Source organism: Leopardus geoffroyi, chromosome C3 (assembly GCF_018350155.1).
Source record: "Leopardus geoffroyi isolate Oge1 chromosome C3, O.geoffroyi_Oge1_pat1.0, whole genome shotgun sequence".
In the NCBI taxonomy this organism is placed as follows: domain Eukaryota; kingdom Metazoa; phylum Chordata; class Mammalia; order Carnivora; family Felidae; genus Leopardus; species Leopardus geoffroyi.
The window spans coordinates 1,544,470-1,556,667 of record NC_059338.1 but is presented as its reverse complement, the minus strand read 5'-3'; the positions used below and the strand labels follow the sequence as shown (position 1 = coordinate 1,556,667).

Genomic DNA, 12,198 nt, shown 5'->3' with positions numbered 1-12,198 from the left:
TGACCTGATCCGAAATCAAGAGTCAGACACTTTACCAACTGAGCCACCCGGGGCCTCCTGAATGGGATTATATAGTATAAACATTTGTTCTGGCTCCTTCCGTTCACTGTTGTTAACTTTATCCACTTCATTGTACATAGTCCCAGTTTGTACAAGATGGATTTTTACAGGTAAGTTTTAACATTAGAAATGTTGTAGTTTTCTGGGGATTCAAGCTGGTGCAGGCACTCTAGAAAACAGTATGGGGGTTCCTCAAGAAACTAAAAATAGAACTACCCCACGACCCAGCATTTGCACTACTGAGTATTTATCCATGGGATACAGGTGTGCTGTTTTGAAGGGACACACGCACCCCCATGTTTATAGCAGCACTATCCACAATAGCCAAAGTATGGAAAGAGCCCAATGTCCATCGACAGATGAATGGATAAAGGAAATGTGGTGTATATCTACAATGGAGTATTACTCAGCAATCAAAAAGAATGAAATCTTGCCATTTGCAGCTACGTGGATGGAACTGGAGGGTATTATTAGTGAAATTAGCTAAGTGAAATTAGTCAGAGAAAGATAAATATTATATGACTTTACTCATATGAGGACTTGAAGAGACAAAACAGAGGAACATAAGGGAAGGGAAACAAAAAGAATATAAAAACAGGGAGGGGGACAAAACAGAAGAGACTCATAAATACGGAGAACAAACTGAGGGTTGCTGGAGGGGTTGTGGGAGGGGGGATGGGCTAAATGGGTAAGGGGCACTAGGGAATCTACTCCTGAAATCATTGTTGCACTATATGCTAACTAATTTGGATGTAAATTTTAAAAAATAAAAAATAAAACAAAATAAAAAAGAAGTGTAGTTTTCAGATACAAATATATTTTAAAGTACTTAATAAAGCCTCTTAATTGTTAAGTTTTGAAAAGTAACTATGAACGTACAGAATGAGCCTATTGTTTAAATGTAAGGGGTTTGTTTAATCACAAGCTTAGTATTTATAAATTGTACAGGAGACTGTCAAAAAAAAGTCATTTTCCCCTTGGGCAAAATTGTAAGAGTCTAGTCCAAAAGAGATAATTAAGTTTCCTTAATTCTGAGGTGATCAACTATTGGTGGTATTGTGTTCTCCTTTAGTTGCCATAAAGTAAAGAGGAGTGTTGAGAAACTGAAAGGCGTCCGTCAGAAAATGACCAGAAAGAAGTGAAACCATTTGGGGCAGAAGGTTGACTGTGTGGTTGAGATCACGTGGGTGCAAAGCTGCTGGAAAGCAGAGCAATTAGACTTATTCTATGTGATTTGACAAGATGAGACTCAGACCAGTAAGTGATAGTTGCAGAAAGGCAGCTTTTACATCACTCTTAGGAAGAACTTACTTTAATTTTTTTTTTTACTGCTGGTTTATTTTTGAGGGAGAGAGACACAGAGCATGAGCGGGGGAGGGGCAGAGAGAGGGATTCAGGATCCAAAGCAGGCTCCAGGCTCCGAGCTGTCAGCACAGAGCCCGACACAGGGCCCAAACCCACGGACCGCAAGATCATGACCTGAGCTGAAGTCAGATGTTCAACAGACTGAGCCACCCAGGCGCCCCTTAGGAAGAACTTATTTTAATAAACACATTTCATTATGGTAAATTTCAAATTAAAGAGTAGAGTGACTAGTACAAGTTCAGAGATCTATTTACGTCCATCACTAGGATCCTCTTGTGCTACATTTCCTATCTAATACTTGGATGTAGTCTGTTCTTCAGGGAACCCTGGTTCCTCCCCTTTTACTGGGAAGTGATAGGTAGAGACCACAGTCCTGGGTATTAGAGGTGTTCATTGCTACTGGATTTTCATTGTATTTAGGCAGTTTGATAGAGATAAGGGGGAAAGTGTGGGTGTGTGTTAAAGACTTTGTATGTTTCTAATATTTCAACTTGAAATTATAGGGGTTTTAATCTCTTTGGTTTTATATTGTGTCTCCTTTTTTTTCTTACAAAAATTTGGTTCCTAGGGGTACCTGGGTGGCTCAGTCGGTTAGGCGGCCGACTTCGGCTCAGGTCATGATCTTGCGGTCTGTGAGTTCGAGCCCCGCGTTGGGCTCTGTGCTGACAGCTCAGAGCCTGGAGCCTGTTTCAGATTCTGTATCTCCCTCTCTCTGACCCTCCCCTGTTCATGCTCTGTCTCTCTCTGTCTCAAAAATAAATAAATGTTAAAAAAAAAAAAAAAAAATTTGGTTCCTAATGACATTCACATAGTAACTTACTTGATCTATATATCTATCAATTATCCATCTATCTGGGTTCAAAGTAATTATACCAATATTACCACTAATATCAGTCTCCCTGGATGGAATTTAAGATTTCTTGTGGGTATCATTTTGTCTTTAAAATGTATTGTCCAAAGACTGTTTTAAAGTAATTCAAAATAATCGTCTTCCATGTAGCTATGTACTTAATTTGATAGATATATTTGTTTACATTGTTTTCAATATTTAGAGGTCTGGAATATTTTTCTATATGATACAATTTTGTTTCTTAAATACTTAAAGTACTTAATTGCAAAGTCAGAACCATAAGTAGATGCAGAGAAGTCTGACATCTAGGCCTCTTTCCTCCCCTTGTAGGTCACCGTTTTTATTAATCTTTCGGTTTTTTCCTTCCATGTTTAATGTGATCAGATACGTGTATATATTCATATTCCTCTTTATATGTAAGGTGGTATATTTATAGCCACTGTTCTAATTCTTTTTTTCATTTAACATCGTATTCTTAAAGAGGATCACACAGCAGTTGGTTGGTCTCTCCTTTTTTGGGGTCTTGTTTTTTGGGGCTTTTTTTTTTTTTTTTTTTTTTTTTTTTTCAGTTTCATAGTACTCTCTTATATACATTCCTTTGGTTTAATCAGCCACTCTCCTGTAGATAATTATTTTAGAGTTTTGCTATTAAAATGGTGGTAGGGGGTGCCTGGCTGGCTCAGTCAAGTATAACTGTTGACCTTAGAGTTGTGAGTTTGAGCCCCACGTTGGATATAGAGATTACTTAAAATCTTCTTAAAAAGTAGTGGTACATTTTATAGTTTTCTTCTTTCTTTCTTTCTTTCTTTCTTTATTTATTTATTTATTTATTTTAACGTTTATTTATTTTTGAGACAGAGAGAGACAGAGCATGAACAGGGGAGGGGCAGAGAGAGAGGGAGACACAGAATCTGAAACAGGCTCCAGGCTCTGAGCCATCAGCCCAGAGCCCGACGCGGGGCTCGAACTCACGGACCGTGAGATCATGACCTGAGCCGAAGTCGGACGCTTAACCGACTGAGCCACCCAGGTGCCCCCATTTTATAGTTTTCTGCAGCTGTTATATTTTTGCCAGCGTATCTTGGCAAAAATCTAATCCAGTAGGGATTTGATCTCCTACTGGTGGGGTTCCTGTAGTTAAACGCATATGGTATTCTAGTTATTACCCATTTCCCTTCTATAGAAATTACACCATTTTACATGCAGTACATGTCTGGGTATGCTTGAATTTGTTTTTTGTTGTTCGCCCTCTTCCATTGGTTCTTCGGTCTTTTTGTGTGTAAGTTCTGTACTGTTTAACAATAGAAGCTTTAAAAAATAATTTTACATTTGGTACAGTTGTACCCTTGCTTTTCTTCTTTTTAAGATTTTGCTAGTTATTCTTGCTTGTCTAATTTTTCAAAACAATTTTATATTTTTTCTTACTCCTGAGTGAAATTTTGGTGGTATTTTTATTGGGATAGCATTAAATTTATAAATTTGTTTTGGGAAAATTGTCATCTTATGTCTTCCTATCCACAAACACAGTATGTATTTCCATTTGTTCAAGTCTTTCATTTTTATTTCATGGTTAAAAAGAACTCTTTACATCAATTATACTTCAGTTGTTCAAGAAAATCTATGTTGAAACATGGGAGAAAAATTATTTGTTTTCCCTGACAGTGTCAAATGAAGTTCATATTTTTGATTTAGATAAATCTTTTTTATTTCTTTAGACTCTTTTTCCCCCAAAATTTTTATTTAAATCTAGTTAATTAACATATTGTGTAATATTGGTGTCAGGAGTAGAATTCAGTGATTCATCACTTACATACAACACCCAGTGTTCCTCTTAATGTGCCCTCACCCATCTATCCCATCCCCCCACCCCCCTCCCTCAGTCTGTAACCCTCAGTTTGTTTTCTATCATTAAGACTCTCTTATCTTTCTCTCTGTTTTTCTCCCCCTTCCCATATGTTCATCTGTTTTGTTTCCTAAATTCTACATATGAAAGAAATCATATAGTATTTGTCTTTGACTGACTTGCTTTGCTTAGCGTACATAATACACTCTAGTCCATCCACATCATTGCAAATGGCAAGATTCAGTTATTATTTTTTTTTTTAAGTACACACACAGCTTAGTCATGGCCCTGAGATCGAGACCTGAGCTAAGATCACGAGTCAGACGTTTAACTGGCTGAGCCACCCAGGCGCCCCAAGATTCTAGTCTTTTATTCTTTTTGATGGCTGAGTAATATTCCATTGTATGTATATATTTATAAGTTTATATATGCGTATATTTTAATATATAGACACATACATACAAATACCACCTCTTTATCCATTCATCAGTCATTGGACAATTGGACTCTTTCCATAATTTGACTGTTGTTCATAACACTGCCATAAACATTGGGGAGCATGTGTGCCCCTTCAAATCTGTACTTTTGTATCCTTTGGATAAATACCTAGTAGTGTAATTGCTGGGTTGTAGGGTAGTTCTATTTTTAATGTTTTGAGGAGCCTGCAGACTGTTTTCCAGAGTGGCCGCACCAGTTTGCACATCCATCAACAGTGTATGAGTGTTTCCCTTTTCTCTGCATCCTCTCCCAACATCTGTTGTTGCCTGAGTTGTTAATGTTAGTCATTCTGACAAGTGCGAGGTGGTATCTCCTTGTGGTTTTGATTTGTATTTCCCTGATGAGTGATGTTGAGCATCTTTTCATGCATGTTAGCCATCTGGCTGTCTTCTTTGGAAAAGTGTCTATTCATGTCTTCTGCCCATTTCTTAATTGGATTATTTGTTTTTTGGGTGTTGAGTTTGAGAAGTTCTTCTAGATTTTGGATACTAACCCTTTATCACATATGTCATTTGCAAATATCTTTTCCCATTCTGTAGGCTGCCTTTTAGTTTGGTTGATTGTTTCCTTTGCTGCGCAGAAGGTTTTTATCTTGATGAGGTCCCAATAGTTCATTTTTGCCTTTGTTTCCCTTGCCTCCAGTGACGTGTCTAGTAAGAAGTTGCTGCGGCGGAGGTCAAAGAGGTTGCTGCCTGTGTTCTTCTAGGATGTTGATGGTTTCCTGTCTCGTGGTTAGGTCTTTCATCCATTTTGAATTTCCTTTTGTGTGCGGTCTAAGAAAGTGGTCCAGGTTCATTCTTCTGCATGTTGCTGTCCAGTTTTTTCCGACACCATTTGCTGAAGAGACTGTCTTTTTTCCATTGGTTATTCTTTCCTGCTTTGTTGAAGATTAGTTGACTATATAGTTGTGGTTCCATTTCTGGGTTTTCTTTTCTGTTCCGTTGATCTATGTGTCTGTTTTTGTGCAAGTACCATACTGTCTTGATCATTACAGCTTTGTAATGTAGCTTAAAGTCTGGAATCGGGATGCCTCCAGCTTTGCTTTTCTAAAAAAAAAGAACTCTTTAATTGTTATCCAAAAGTAAAACAGATTGTTGTGTGAAGTAATTAATTCACTTGTGAAGTATATGGTGAGAATTCATGAATTGGGTAACAACTTATGTTAATGACTTAAAAGTTACTTCCAACTCCAAAATGTGATACAAATCTTTTTTATTCAAGTTTATTTATTTATTTTGAGAGAGAGATAGAGGAAGAAAGCATGAGCACAGAAGGGGCAGACAGCGAAGGAGAGAGAGAGAATCCCAAGCAAGTTCTTCACTGTCAGCACAGAGCCTGACGTGGGGCTCGAACTCATGATCATGACCTGAACCAAAATCAAGAGTCACATGCTCAACCAACTGAGCCACCCAGATGCCCCCTAAATGTTATATAAAAGTGCGTTGTATAGAAAATGTGAATGTATTTTACTGTCTTTTTTATTCCTCTCACATTAAGAGAGAACTTGACTGTTCTTTCAAAACTATAACTGAGGGGCACCTGGGTGGCTCAGTCGGTTAAGCGTCCGACTTGGGCTCGGTTCGTGGGTTCAAGCCCTGCATCAGACTCTGTGCTGACGGCTCAGAGCCTGGAGCCTGCTTCGGATTCTGTGTCTCCTTCTCTCTCTGCCCCTCCCCTACTTGCGCTCTTTCTCTTAAAAATAAATAAACATTGAAAAATAAAAATAAACTATAATTGAGAATGAGTTAAAGGAGTGGAAGTAGGTTAGGGGTTGTACAGCACTGGTTTGAAATCTTTGCTATCAATGAAGGAGGTAGGCAGTGAACAATTATTTTATTTTATTTTTAAATATATATATTTTTAACGTGTATTTATTTATTTTTTTTTCAAAGTTTATTTATTTATTTTTTTTGGGGGGGGACAGAGAGAGACAGAGCATGAATGGGGGAGGGGCAGAGAGAGAGGGAGACACAGAATCGGAAACAGGCTCCAGGCTCTGAGCCATCAGCCCAGAGCCCAGAGCCTGACGCGGGGCTCGAACTCACGGACCGCGAGATCGTGACCTGGCTGAAGTCGGACGCTTAACCGACTGCGCCACCCAGGCGCCCCAACGTGTATTTATTTTTGAGAGAGAATGCGTGCGGGGGAGGGGCAAAGAGGGTGAGACAGAGGATCCAAAGCGGGCTTTGCGCTGAAAGCAGGGAGGCCCATGCAGGGCTTAAACTCACTAACCGGGAGATCATGACCTGAGCCAAAGTCAGGTAGCTAACCGACTGAGCCACCCAGGCGCCCCAGTGAACTATTATTTTAAAAGAGTGCCATTGGTTATTGTAACTAACAATACTTATCTTTTTAAAAATAGGATGTTTGTATGCAAATGTTCAGTCTAAAGTAAGAGTAGATTGCTAATTTGCCATTTTCAAGCAATGTCCAAAAAATCAGGTTATTTTTAAATGTTGAATAATATATAAGTGTGTGTGGTTGAGAGTCAGCACAGGTAACGTTTTGCTAGCCTCTGATACAGCAGCAGAGGAACTCCTATATGGTGACATGGTGTTTAACATTAGTTAGGTTTTTAAATAAACCTTTTTAAATAAAGCACTCTTGCCTATGTTTTATCTGATATGTGATCAGTCAGGTTGTTCAGTTTTAATGCTAAACCGAAGTGTGATACAAGGTTTACTCTCTCTGAAACCTGTTTCTTGTTCAAATTTTAGGACCCTTCAAAGTTGTACAAGAAAGCAGGTGATGTTGCAGCCATTGAATGCCAATCCGAAGAAGGCATCCGTCTTCATTCACAGGGAGAAAACAGTCCTTTGTCGAAGAAGCTGTCTCCAGTACACTCAGAAATGACAGATTACATTAATGCAACATCATCTACTCTTGTTGGGAGCCGGGAGCCTGATTTAAAGGACCGAGCATTACTTAATGGAGGAACGAGTGTAACAGAGAAGTTGGCACAGCTCATCGCAACTTGCCCTCCCTCTAAGTCTTCCAAGACTAAACCGAAGAAGTTGGGAACTGGCACTGCTGCGGGATTGGTTAGCAAAGATTTGATCCGGAAAGCAGGCGTTGGCTCTGTAGCTGGAATACTACATAAGGACTTAATAAAAAAACCAGCCATCAGCACAGCAGTTGGATTGGTAACTAAAGATCCTGGGAAAAAGCCAGTGTTTAATGCAACAGTAGGATTGGTCAATAAGGACTCTGTGAAAAAACTAGGAACGGGCACTACGGCGGTGTTCATTAATAAAGATTTAGGCAGAAAGCCAGGAACTGTCACTACAGTAGGACTGCTGAGCAAGGATTCAGGAAAGAAGCTAGGAATTGGGATTGTTCCAGGGTTAGTGAACAAGGACTCTGGAAAGAAGTTAGGACTTGGCACTGTGGTTGGGCTGGTTAATAAAGACTTGGGAAAGAAATTGAGTTCTACTGTTGGCCTAGTGGCCAAGGACTGTGCAAAGAAGATTGTAGCAAATTCAGCAATGGGATTAGTTAATAAGGACATGGGAAAGAGACTGATGAGTTGCTCTATGGCAGGCCTGGTCAGTAAAGATGCCATAAACCTTAAAGCCGAAGCACTGCTCCCCACTCAGGAACCACTTAAGGCTTCTTGTAGTACAAACATCAGTAGTCATGAAAGTCAGGAACTTTCTGAATCCCTGAAAGACAGCACCACCAGCAAAACTTTTGAGAAGAATGTTATACGGCAGAGTAAAGAAAGCATATTGGAAAAGTTCTCAGTTCGAAAAGAAATCATCAATTTGGAGAAAGAAATGTTCAGCGAAGGAACATGCATTCAGCAAGACAGTTTCTCATCCAGTGACAGGGGGCCTTATGAAACCTCAAAGCATGAAAAGCAACCTCCCGTGTACTGCACTTCTCCGGACTTTCAAATGGGAGCTGCTTCAGACGCATCCACAGCAAAATCCCCGTTCAGTGCAGTAGGAGAGAGCAGTCTCCCCTCCCCATCGCCCACCGTATCTGTCAACCCTCTAACCAGAAGTCCCCCTGAAACTTCACAGCTGGCCCCTAATCCATTGCTTTTAAGTCCTTCCACAGAATTAATGGAAGAAATTTCTGAATCTGTTGGAAAGAACCAGTTTACTCCTGAAAGTACCCACTTGAACATTGGTCATAGGTCCGTGGGTCACAGCATGAACATCGAATGTAAAGGGATTGATAAAGAGCTAACTGATTCAAAAACCGCGCATCTAGATATTCCAAGAATAAGCTCTTCCCTGGGAAAAAAGCCAAGTTTGACTTCCGACTCCAGTATTCACGCAATTACCCCTTCGGTTGTTAACTTCACTAGTTTATTTAGTAACAAGCCCTTTCTAAAACTTGGTGCAGTAGGTGCGTCGGACAAACACTGCCAAGTGGCTGAAAGCCTAGGCACGAGTTTGCAGTCGAAACCATTGAAAAAACGGAAAGGAAGGAAACCTCGGTGGACTAAAGTGGTGGCGAGAAGCACGTGCCGGTCTCCCAAAGGGCTAGAGTTAGAAAGATCAGAGCTTTTTAAGAATGTTGCGTGTAGCTCACTATCAGGTAGTAATTCTGAGCCAGCCAAGTTTATGAAAAACATCGGACCATCTTCGTTTGTAGATCATGACTTCCTGAAACGCCGATTGCCAAAGCTGAGCAAGTCCACGGCCCCGTCTCTTGCTCTCCTAACTGATAGTGAAAAACCCGCTCACAAGGCTTTTGCTACGCACAAGCTCTCCTCCAGTATGTGTGTCTCTAGTGACCTTTTGTCTGACATTTATAAGCCCAAGAGGGGAAGACCTAAAGCTAAGGAGATGCCTCAACTGGAAGGGCCACCTAAAAGGACTTTAAAAATCCCTGCCTCTAAAGTGTTTTCTTTGCAGTCTAAGGAAGAACAGGAACCCCCGATTTTACAGCCAGAAATCGAAATTCCTTCCTTCAAGCAAAGTCTTTCTGTGTCTCCTTTTCCGAAAAAGAGAGGCAGACCGAAGAGGCAGATGAGGTCACCAGTCAAGATGAAGCCACCTGTACTGTCCGTGGCTCCGTTTGTTGCCACCGAGAGTCCAAGCAAGCTGGAGTCTGAAAGTGATAACCATCGGAGCAGCAGTGATTTCTTTGAGAGTGAGGATCAGCTTCAGGACCCAGACGATCTGGACGACAGGCATAGGCCCGCTGTCTGCAGCATGAGTGACCTAGAGATGGATCCAGATAAAAAAATTACCAAGAGAAACAATGGACAGCTAATGAAAACAATTATCCGCAAAATAAATAAAATGAAGACTTTGAAGAGGAAGAAACTGCTGAATCAGATTCTTTCAAGCTCCGTAGAATCAAGTAATAAAGGGAAAGTGCAATCCAAACTCCATAATACAGTGTCCAGTCTTGCCGCCACGTTTGGCTCTAAATTGGGCCAGCAGATAAACGTCAGCAAGAAAGGAACCATTTACATAGGAAAGAGAAGGGGTCGAAAACCAAAAACTGTCTTAAACGGCATTCTTTCTGGTAGCCCTACCAGCCTTGCTGTCCTTGAGCAAACTGCTCAGCAGGCAGCTGGCTCGGCATTAGGACAGATCCTTCCCCCTTTGCTGCCCTCCTCTGCTAGTGGTTCAGAGATTCTCCCGTCCCCTGTGTGCTCCCAGTCTTCTGGGACTAGTGGGGGTCAGAGCCCTGTGAGCAGTGACGCGGGCTTCGTGGAACCCAGTTCAGTGCCGTATCTGCATTTACACTCCAGACAGGGCAGTATGATCCAGACGCTTGCAATGAAGAAGGCCTCAAAGGGGAGGAGGCGACTGTCTCCTCCTACCTTGTTGCCGAATTCTCCTTCCCACTTAAGTGAACTCACCTCCCTGAAAGAGGCCACTCCTTCTCCCATTAGTGAGTCTCACAGCGACGAGACCATTCCCAGCGATAGTGGAATCGGAACCGATAATAACAGCACTTCGGACAGAGCAGAGAAGTTTTGTGGACAGAAAAAGAGGCGGCATTCTTTTGAACATGTTTCTCTGATTCCCCCTGAAACCTCTACAGTCCTGAGCAGTCTTAAAGAAAAGCATAAACACAAATGCAAGCGCAGGAATCACGATTACCTCAGCTATGACAAGACGAAGAGGCAGAAACGAAAACGGAAAAAGAAATACCCCCAGCTCCGAAGCAGACAGGATCCAGACTTTATTGCAGATCTGGAGGAACTGATAAGTCGTCTGAGTGAAATTCGAATCACCCATCGAAGTCATCATTTTATCCCCCGAGACCTGCTGCCCACTATTTTTCGCATCAACTTTAATAGCTTCTATACACATCCTTCTTTCCCCTTGGACCCTTTGCACTACATTCGAAAACCTGACTTAAAAAAGAAGAGAGGGAGACCCCCTAAGATGAGGGAGGCAATGGCCGAAATGCCCTTCATGCACAGCCTTAGTTTTCCTCTTTCCGGTACAGGATTCTATCCGTCCTACGGCATGCCTTACTCTCCGTCACCCCTTACAGCCACTCCCCTGGGACTAGGTTACTATGGAAGGTACCCCCCCACTCTCTACCCTCCTCCGTCTCCTTCTTTCACTCCTCCGCTTCCACCTCCTTCCTACATGCATGCTGGTCACTTACTTCTCAACCCCGCCAAATACCATAAGAAAAAGCATAAGCTACTGCGACAGGAGGCCTTTCTCACAACCAGCAGGACTCCTCTCCTTTCCATGAGCACCTACCCTAGCGTCCCTCCCGAGATGGCCTATGGTTGGATGGTCGAGCACAAACATAGGCACCGTCACAAGCACAGAGAACACCGCTCTTCTGAGCAACCCCAGGTTTCCATGGACGCCGGCTCTTCCAGATCTGTTTTGGAGTCCTTGAAACGCTATCGATTTGGGAAGGAAGCTGTTGGAGAGCGATATAAGCATAAGGAAAAGCACCGATGTCATATGTCCTGCCCTCATCTCTCTCCTTCGAAAAGCTTAATAAATCGAGAAGAACAGTGGGTCCACCGAGAGCCTTCAGAATCTAGTCCACTGGCTTTGGGATTGCAAACACCTTTACAGATCGACTGTTCAGAGAGTTCTCCGAGCTTATCCCTGGGAGGGTTCACTCCCAGCTCTGACCCGGCCAGCAGCGATGAGCATACAAACCTTTTCACAAGTGCAATAGGCAGCTGCCGAGTCCCCAACCCGAACCCCAGCGGCCGGAAGAGACTAGCTGACAGTCCTGGACTGTTTTCTGCACAGGACACTTCGCTCACTCGGCCTCACAGGAAGGAGCCACTGCCTTCCGGCGAGAGGGCAGTGCAGACCGCGACAGGTAAGGAGGGCTCCTTCGCTGCCTGTTGTTTGTGTTGGGAAAGGAGAGGACTTGGCCCTCAGGTTGCCTGATGCGTGTATGTGAACTCTTAACGGTTTGGTTTGTATAAATAGATGTGGCATGGTATCTTCAGCGTTCTTGTTTTTGGTACATGTGAGAAGTAAGATAAGGCCTGTCTTTGCATTAACTCTGAATTTTGAGAAGAGGTACCGTTACAGAAACAAACAACACTCAAGTTTTGGAAACCAGGAAAAATGATTCTTCTTTCTTACGCAAAAAGGCGGTTACAGTTTCTTTGGGGAGAAAT

General features: G+C 42.0%; 1 protein-coding gene across 9 annotated transcripts in view; it reads left to right on the top strand.

The window, feature by feature from the left end:
• Positions 1 to 12,198, top strand: part of ASH1L (ASH1 like histone lysine methyltransferase) — a 197,075-nt gene that overhangs the window by 57,190 nt on the left and 127,687 nt on the right. For all 9 annotated transcript variants that reach the window (XM_045454357.1, XM_045454362.1, XM_045454360.1 and 6 more), the window contains exon 3: positions 7,334 to 11,891. In XM_045454357.1, the coding sequence (XP_045310313.1) occupies positions 7,334 to 11,891 (4,558 nt within the window). The remainder of the gene's footprint in view (positions 1 to 7,333; positions 11,892 to 12,198) is intronic.